Genomic DNA, 9,521 nt, shown 5'->3' on the forward strand with positions numbered 1-9,521 from the left:
TCTCACCGCCTCTCTGGTCACCGGCGACTGGCCCAAAACCTCTGGTTGTTTGAGCTGACTGGGCCAGATTTGCAGGGGGGAGCGAGGGAAGGCAAAAGGAGAGAGAGCAGAAGTGGGGGTGGCATAATTGTTTAGACCACTGGCAGAGGTGAAAGTAAGCCGGTCTGATCCAGTCTGGCGGACCCGGCAAGAGCCGGGACACCGCTGACTGCACCGGCAGGGGGCAGCTTCCCCAGGCCGGTGATGTGAAGGGCTCTGGCCACCGGTACCACAGCGGAGCCCTGGGCCCTTTAAATCGCCGCTGGAGCCCCGGGGGTCCCGGCTGCCATTGCAGCTACTGCTCCTGCCCTGATTTCAAGGGCCCGAAGCTCCCAGCAGCTGCTCACGTACCAGGGGGAGTTCAGGATTTAGCCAAAATCAAAGTCAGTGGAGTTGAGGATGTCCGCTGGCTCCCCTTCTCTGGTTTGCCCTGCTTAGCGTGTCTTTCAAGATCAGGATGATGAAAGCCCAACAGTGCCATGCTGCGGCCCAGGAGACAGCGGGTGTGAGACGTACCCCAGGGTACAATCTGGACTGTTGAACTGCTTAATTCTCCATCCCAGGGCATGTTTTACACTGCTTCCCAGGCTGGATAAAAATCAATGAGTTAAACAAAAATCAGTGTTTTTATTTAAATTGGATTTTTTTTTTGATAAAATGCTTTTTGAGGAAAAACCTTATCTAAAGATACGTTTAATTAAGATACATTGTAGCTCAAAGACAGGTTTCAGAGGAACAGCCGTGTTAGTCTGTATTCGCAAAAAGAAAAGGAGTACTTGTGGCACCTTAGAGACTAACCAATTTATTTGAGCATGAGCTTTCGTGAGCCACAGCTCACTTCATCAGATGTGTACCGTGGAAACTGCAGCAGACTTTATATACACACAGAGAATATGAAACAATACCTCCTCCCACCCCACTGTGGGGTGGGAGGAGGTATTGTTTCATATTCTCTGTGTGTATATAAAGTCTGCTGCAGTTTCCACGGTACACATCTGATGAAGTGAGCTGTGGCTCACGAAAGCTCATGCTCAAATAAATTGGTTAGTCTCTAAGGTGCCACAAGTACTCCTTTTCTTGTAGCTCAAAGATATCTCATCATGGAATAGGGATTGTAAATTCTAATTCTATAGTATGAGACAATATATTCATGGAATGTTTAAGAAAAGTTTTGTACATGAGTTCCAATAGTTGATGGATTAGGGACCCAATTTTATGGGGTTCCACAGGCTTCTCTATAGATTACTTAGGTTAATCTTTCCATCTACCCCATGGGACTCAGTGCTCAGTCTAGAAGATCCCATCAGAGATGCTTAATTTCCCAGTTCTCAAACTGTGGCTTTGTGTCTCCAGAGGTAACATGCTTGTTAAAAGCCAGAATGTTTTAAAATAAATTAATATAGAGAGGTGAGAAATAACAGACCTCACCTCTATTGTCCCTCTGCAAATTTGTGTACACAGAGTCTATCCCTTCCCTCTCTCCAAAAGTGCAAAGTTTCAAAAAGTTGAATGAATAGAAGACTGTTGGAGGCAGAATAGATCTGGACAAGGAGAAGAAGTCTGGAGATTAATGTGAGAAATGATGGACATATGCTTTTCTGTTAAAATATTATATCTTTGCTGTTGAAGAAAAAAATCCAGAATACTTAACGTAGTTGTTTTAATGAAATAAAACAATTTAAACGTCTGTCTGGTGATGTTCTCCACCACAGGGTGGCATGACTGAAATAACCAAACAATGAAATAACCAAAAGCAAATAAATGTAATGAAATAACCAAACAATCATTCATTGTCTGATATAGCTGTAAAACTAACCTGAAAAGTTTTCAAAATAAATCTGTTTTAAAATGTACAGTGTGTACCTTCTAAAAATGCAACCTACATCTATCTCTGAGTTGTGTACAATATCTATTAAGATTATAAAAACCAAGAATGCACTTTTCTGTAGAATACAATGATTAAATCGAGTCTTCCAGACGAGTGATTTAAATCATCATTTAAATCAAATCCACCCTGCTGCATCGCTGTGTGAACACCAAACCCCTCCACGCTCTGCTCACACACAGCCACTAGCATTCAAACTCACTCCTGGCTGCACTGTACTGACTGTGACTAGCAAGACACTCATGAAGTTACTAAAGGACTCAGCAACATCAGCCACTTTTCTACTCCCAGCCTTGTACCCTGGGAATCTGCATCTTGGACTGCTCACTCTGTTCACTGTGCTGGACAAACTCAATAATTAGTGGGTCATCCCCCCACCCCCCACAAAGGGGTCGTATTAGGCCACAGCCTTGTTCTCTCAAGTCAAACCCCCCAAACACTTCAAGAAAAACACACAGGTCCAGACAAAACACTAAAATCAGTTTATTAACTGGAACAAGGAGGTTTTCAGGGATCACAAGGGAGAAAGATGTGAAAGGTCAGAACTAGTTAAGTCTATACAATTAAAACATGCATTTTAAATCCTAAATTTGACCAATCTAAGGAAAATGCGAAGCAAGCAGGTTTTCGCACCCTCCCGCTATTGCAAGCGGTTCACAGTTCTTCGTACCCAGGATGGATTTCCTTCCTGCCTTGGTGCATCCTCCCCAGTCCAAGGCCCCTGTGGCCTTTCAAGGCATATCCTTGACTTCTGTAAAGATGGGAGAGGAGAGGTGAAAATGGAGGCAATTCTCCCTTGTGCTTTTATACCATTCTCTTCTTTGAGGTTCAAGCTCCAGCCAGGGGGCAGGCAACAATCAGTCTGTGGCCAAAGTGAGCGTCCACCCATCCTTCTGGTGAATTGTAACTCTCTTGTTCACAGCTCCACAGCTGGTGAATGGCCAGCTAAGCAATTAATGGCCACTTAGCACCTAGCTGGTCTGCAGGTACCATTGTCTCTAAAGAGTGAGTCTGTGGGCGTTTTCCAGCTTTCCAGCATGTAACAAAAACATACAGCAAAAAGAAAAGGAGGACTTGTGGCACCTTAGAGACTAACCAATTTATTAGAGCATAAGCTTTCGTGAGCCACGAAAGCTTATGCTCTAATAAATTGGTTAGTCTCTAAGGTGCCACAAGTCCTCCTTTTCTTTTTGCGAATACAGACTAACATGGCTGCTACTCTGAAACATACAGCAAACTCTCAGAGCTCCATGGACAGTGCTGATAGACACATTTTAACAGGACAATAATATTCAGCAGGCAATGACTTTTCCTAGGATACTTCACAAGACATACTTGGGAGAAGATTTATCCTTTTGTAATCGTGGTGACCATAAGAGTGTAGAACCGTGGTTCTCAAAAGTGTTTCATTGGCCCCCCCTTCTTTGTGTGTGTCGTCATTTACGCCCCCGCCCTCACAAGCACATATATGGCCACCCAGCTCTAAAGGCAGAGTCGCTGCTGGCGATGCGCCCGGCTCTGAAGGCCTCCAGCAGCAGCACAGAAGTAAGGGTGACCGAGTGAAAAGTGATATTCCTCAATATCACTGTTCACAGCAGACTTATCACCCCATTGCCACCCTGACTTCTGCCCTGCTGCTCCACCTGGCTTTTGAGAGCCTGAGCATTCATCCCCACCTCCCAGATAGGCCAGTTCCTTCTTCAAGAGTCCCAGCCAGAGGTCATGTCTCCCTTGACATATTCCTGTGCCTCCATTGGGAGGACGTGCCCCACAGTTTCAGAATTACTAGTGTAGACAGTCACCGTTGTGATTGGAACCCAAGATGGTAACACCTGCTCCTTTCTGTCTGCGGGATCCCCAGAGAAAATATCCGAGCAGGAGAGAGGAACAGATCTCACTGATATTAACCTTGCAAAACAGATTTCAGTGATTTCAGCTATAAACATTCCCTCCATCCTTCAGCCCCTAACCTCAGTGATTTCAAGGAGAGGGAGCTGGAATGGGGCAGGTGACATGGGTGATGGGTATAATCTCTGAATTAGCAAAATACAGGAACCCTTTGCATAAATTGTTAACCTCTAAAAAGATATAGCTAAACATAGACCATGACAGTTACCCCTCTTCCAAGTCTTTATCATGTTTACATTTCAAACTCTAGCTTAATGAAGGCGGAAACACTTTTCAAATCTCTGTCTAAAAGTTGAATCTGAGTCAATTACATACAAGTTGCTTAACCCTTTCTTGCCATGCATCACAGAAGTTTACATCTTGTGTGGATTCTTCCATGTTTAATGAGGTCTGACATCCGTATGAAACTCTTCCCACAATCCAAGCACTTGTGGGGTCTCTCTCCTGTATGGATTTTCTGATGATAACCCAGGGCTGATCTCCAAGTGAAACTTTTCCCACAGTCCAAGCACTTGTGGGGTCTTTCTCCTGTGTGGATTGCCTGATGTTGAACAAGGTGTGATCTCTGTATGAAACTTTTCCCACAGTCCAAGCATTTATGGGGTCTCTTTCCTGTGTGGATTGCCTGATGATTAACAAGGTCTGACCTCCATGTGAAACTTTTCCCACAGTCCAAACACTTGTGGGGTCTCTCTCCTGTGTGGATTGCCTGATGACTAACAAGGTCTGACTTCCGCTTGAAACTTTTCCCACAGTCCAAGCACTTATGGGATCTTTCTCCTTTGTGAATTGTTTTATGTTTAACAAGGTTTGATCTCTGTATGAAACTTTTCCCACAGTCCAAGCACTTGTGGGGTCTCTCTCCTGTGTGGATTGCCTGATGATTAAGAAGGTGTGACCTCTCTATGAAACTTTTTCCACAGTGCAAGCACTTGTGGGGTCTTGCTCCTGTATGGATTCCCTGATGTTTAACAAGGTGTGACCTCTGAATGAAACTTTTCCCACAATCCAAGCATTTATGGGGTCTCTCTCCTGTGTGGATTGCCTGATGAATAACAAGGTCTGACCTCCATGTGAAACTTTTCCCACAGTCTAAGCACTTATGGGGTCTCTCTCCTGTGTGGATTGCCTGATGATTAACAAGGTCTGACTTCCGCTTGAAACTTTTCCCACAGTCCAAGCACTTATGGGGTCTCTCTCCTGTGTGGATTCTCTGATGATTAAAAAGGCCTGCTCTCCATGTGAAACTTTTCCCACACTCCAAGCACTTATGGGGTCTCTTTCCTGTGTGGATTGCCTGATGATTAACAAGGTCTGACTTCCGCTTGAAACTTTTCCCACAGTCCAAACACTTGTGGGGTCTCTCTCCTGTGTGGATTGCCTGATGTTTAACAAGGGTTGACCGCTGTATGAAATTTTTCCCACAGTCCAAACACTTGTGGGGTCTCTCTCCTGTGTGAATTGCCTGATGTTGAACAAGGTTTGACCTTCGTATGAAACATTTCCCACAGTCAAAGCACTTGTGGGGTCTCTCTCCTCTATGGATTGCCTGATGATTAGCAAGATATGACTTGCATATGAAACTTTTCCCACAATCAAAGCACTTATGGGGTCTCTCTCCTGTGTGGACTGCCTGATGATTAACAAGCGCCGACCTCCACCTGAAACTTTTTCCACAGTCCAAACATTTATGGGGTCTCTCTCCTGTGTGGCTTTTCTCATGTGAATTTAGTGCTGACTTTGAACTGAAACATTTCCCGCATTCAACGCATTGAATGGGCTGGTCTACAGTGTGGCTTCTACCATGATTATTAAGATCTTTGCACTTATTGACGCTTTCCCCACTGTCCAAGCATTGAAATGGTTTCTCTCCCGTATGGACTGTCTGATGTGTAACAAGTTGTGATCTCACAATGAATCCTTTCCCACACTCAAGGCAGTGCCAGGGTGTCTCTTCCTTGGGATTTGTCTGCTGCTCTCTGGGATTCTCGTCTCCTCCCCCACCATTAATAGATTCATCCACTTTCTTCCTGGGTTGGTTTATCAGAAGCCTCTTTGTCCTGTGCCAATTTCCCCAGGCTTCTCCCTGATTCCAGCAAGGGGAAAAATTCCCTTCAGCTCTTCCCAAAAAGGTCCCCAGTGGTTCCACTTCCCCAGGAACTGCCTCATGATGATTCCCCTCCTTCTTCTCACTCCCTCGCTCAGCACCTGCTGGGAGAGACACAATCCAGAGAGGAGTCATTGTGCTGGGGAGAAAGAGGAATAGCACTGAGGGAAAAGCCAACACAAAGACTGAGCAATTGGATTCTGCCTCCACATCCCACCCAAACGCTTACAAGGAAGGAGAGACGGGAAGGGTGGAATGGCGTGAGCAATATCTGCTGATCACAGCCCTGCTCTCGGTGAGATGAAGAAGAACTGAGGGCGTTACTCACATCATATTTTGGGATTCTCAACTTTTTCCTTCATTCCCTAGATGGAATTTCTCTGTCAGGCCTCACCTGTGCTGGTGCATCTCAGAAGCCTTCTGTCCTTGAAATCCTGGAGATCGGACACCCACAGCTCTTCCCCTCGTTCCAGCCGGGCGATAAGCTCAGGTTTGGGAATGGGAAATCCTGTGCAGAAGGTGAAATGAGTCCGGATCAGGGTGCATGGACCATTGGTGGAGGGTCTGTCACTAAGGACGTTCCGTGAGTGGAACCTGTCCCTGTGCTCTGCTGGAGGAAGGTGGAATCCAAGAGGATGGGAACAGGGTCACTGAGTCCCCTTGCGCAGAGGACGTTGTCTGGGGAGGTGAGTTGAATTATTTCTACACCCTCACTAGGCGTTCCCAGGATCTGTGCGCTCTGGGGGCCTTGCTGACTCACACACAGGTCTGCACTTAAGACCCTGCCTCTTTCTAAACCTGCAGAGCCCACAGCCCCCCCCCCATGCCTGGAGCTATTCCCAAGGAGGGAGATGAACAGAGATTGTATGTGCAGCCAAGAAACAACACAGACAAGACAATGCGGATTTATGCCCCTTTGAACGCTGGAGGGGTGGGGATGGTTTAGCTTGTCTATTGGGTTTTGACTCACATGTCCCAGTGGAGAGGGCACCGAAATGCATATATTTCTCACATGGCAGCTGTGCATTATGGAGCCCATTTGACTGTTCTAACTGACTAGCGAAGAACCTGACCACATTAAGACATGCAGACCCCACAGCTTCTAATAACTGAGGGGACAGGAATCCCTTACCCAGCGAGGACACCATCTCGTAGTTCTCCTGCATGATGTCCTTGTAGAGGGCTCTCTGAGTGGGGTCCAGCAGAGCCCCCTGCCCCTGGGTGAAATAAATAGCCACCTCCTCGAAGGTCACCGGCATCTGAAACACCAAGAGTCCCCCACTCAGCACCTGCTGCCCCAGCCACAATCCCACTACTCATGGGAAAGGAAAAATAAACGTGAATATGTGGGAGGGCCAGAGTAGCAGAATCCCACCCACACCCTGCTCAGAGCAGCCAGGAGTCTTCAGGGGGCAGAGAAGGTGAGAGCTCCCTGTCCGCCCCAGCACACGGAGCACGCCAGGATCTTCTCATTTCCCACACGCCTGCCAGCCACAGACTGGGACAGGAAGCAGAGCTCTGAGCTGAGGACAGGGACAGGAATCCCGACAGCTTCCCTTTGTATTTCACAGCAGCCCTGGGCAAGTGGGGTCAGGCTCCAGCACTGGGAGCCTGGAAAATGTTCCCAGCCCTGCCGAGGTGGTTATATCCTGCCTGAGAAATGGGGGAATGTCCCTTTCTTCTTTCCCTGCCACAATGGGCCTATTTAGTAAATCAGTAGGTTTATCAAACCCTGTCTCCTCCTTCCCCTGCCCAGCAGCTCCCTGAGACTCCCCTACCTGAGCTGGCTCCAACACAGCCATTTCCCTTCTCTGTCCCCTGGAAGACTGGCCGATCTTTAGTGAAACGTGGACGTGATTCCTCAGCCTGTCAGGGCGAGAGGGAGGTTACAGAAGGGTCCTCTGTCCATATCACAGCCCGATTCCCCCCGGACTCTTCAGACCCTCCCAGTAACAGCATCTCTGAGCCAAATGCTAAAAAAAAGGAAAGAACCAAAAGGGCCACTTTGGGAGATTTCCACCCATTACAGTGTAAACCCCTCTCCCTTACCAATAGCCGGAGCCCTCTGGTGGCATCACCTGAAGATTGAGCTGCCCTGGACTCCCCCGGCAGCCCCCAGGGACAGGCAGGAAGAGGCTGATCCCATTGGCCCATCTGCGCACCCCCCTGCCTGAGCCAGCAGTGACTCCGGTCTGACTCTGGTGTGGCTGAGATCTGAACCCTACAGGGAAATCAGACCAGGGCCCTGGGCAGCCCCCACCACCACAGGGGTGTCTGACAATAATACACTGAGAGCCGGGTGTGTGTGTCGTGGGGGAGGGGGCGGGACGCTGGGTTTTTTCCTTGTAGCTTCTGCACCCTGAGGGGTTAGTCCCCTGATCACTCCCAAAGCTGGTTTGACCAGTTCCAGAAGAGCTTCTCTCCGCCCCTCCCACCTCGTGTCCCATGGGGCGGAGAAGCTGCCTGGGCATCTCCCCCCGCCCGCCTCCCCACATCCCCCCTTTCCCTCGCTGTGCCCCCCACTCACGTCTTCCCCCATTCCCGACCACGCTCCCCTCAGCCCCACAGTCCCCGATCCTCCTCCATTGCCCCATCTTCCCTTCCGTGCACCCCTGCCCCCATCCCAGCCTGCCCCCGGCATCCCCTGCACCCGCCTCCGGCCCCTCTTTATCCTCCTCCCCCTGCAGCCCAGATGTGACCGGGGGGGGCCGCTGCAAGGGGGGGATGGGAGGGTCTCTCTTACCTTCCCTCCGAGCGGGGCCCCCCGGGGCAGGGGCCGGGCCGGGAAGGGGCCCTGGCCGGGCTGGGGGCTCTGCCCTGGGAGAGGCTCCCGGGGAGCAGCGGGCAGGGCCCGGCTGGAGGTTCCCCTCTCCCGGCTGCAGCCCGGGCTCCGGGCTCCCAGCACCAGCCGCCGGGGCGCGGGGATCTCGCCGGGAGCCAGAGTCCCCGCAGCGGCTGCGAGTCACTTCCTGCGGCCGGGGAATGAGGGACTTCAGCGATCGCTCCCACCCAGCTCCTCCTGGGTCCTAGCGATAAACCCAGTACCCGCGATTTGCCTCTCTCTGTCTGGCATCTGTTGGACTCACAGGCTCTAAGGTCAGACGGGGACCATCATGAGCATCTAGCCCAGGGATTCTCACGGCCAAATTTGGTGGCCTCACAGTGTGGCCAACAACTCTCCCTGGTGGCCGCTCTGACACTTCCTCCTATAATCCTAATTAACTTTAGGAGAAACCAATAAATAGGTACAGAAGTAAGGAAGGCTGGGGAACACTCCTGGTATTGTGGGGAACTTTATTGGCTTATACACCTCCCCAATGGAATCAAATAGCAGAAGGATCTGAGTCCTGGCTCCCACTCCCTTTACTCGAGGCCTGCCTGACCTGGAGGACTTCCCTTCCACGCTAGTCCCTGAAACCCCAACAAGGCTGGGCCCAGGATTCCTGAGGGACCTTCACCCCCAATCTTGTTGCGATCACTCAGAACAGAGGCTAGGGTGTCGGATCCCCAGTCTGGGGTGCTCTCTTCACTCCAGACACTTCCCTGATTGTACAGAGTTCAGAACAAATACAATTTATTAAA

At 49.6% G+C, this 9,521-nt stretch overlaps 1 protein-coding gene across 3 annotated transcripts; it reads right to left on the reverse strand.

The window, feature by feature from the left end:
* Positions 1–2,383: 2,383 nt before the first annotated feature.
* LOC140897865 (uncharacterized) lies at positions 2,384–7,198 on the reverse strand. 3 transcript variants are annotated; one of them, XM_073311055.1, is made up of 3 exons: positions 7,072–7,198; positions 6,334–6,447; positions 4,041–6,043 (listed from the first exon to the last, which is right to left on the reverse strand). In XM_073311055.1, exons 1-3 carry the CDS (start codon positions 7,196–7,198, stop codon positions 4,176–4,178), a joined length of 2,109 nt encoding a protein of 702 aa, XP_073167156.1. In that variant the 3' UTR covers positions 4,041–4,175. The 3 variants fall into 3 exon arrangements, 1 of the variants encoding a protein (XP_073167156.1); XR_012154839.1 differs by lacking the exons at positions 4,041–6,043; positions 6,334–6,447 and adding an exon at positions 2,384–2,675 and having other exon boundaries at positions 7,072–7,152; XR_012154838.1 differs by lacking the exons at positions 4,041–6,043; positions 7,072–7,198 and adding an exon at positions 2,384–2,675 and having other exon boundaries at positions 6,334–6,408.
* Between the last annotated feature and the right edge of the window lie 2,323 nt (positions 7,199–9,521).

This window comes from Lepidochelys kempii, chromosome 14 (assembly GCF_965140265.1).
Source record: "Lepidochelys kempii isolate rLepKem1 chromosome 14, rLepKem1.hap2, whole genome shotgun sequence".
NCBI lineage: Eukaryota > Metazoa > Chordata > Testudines > Cheloniidae > Lepidochelys > Lepidochelys kempii.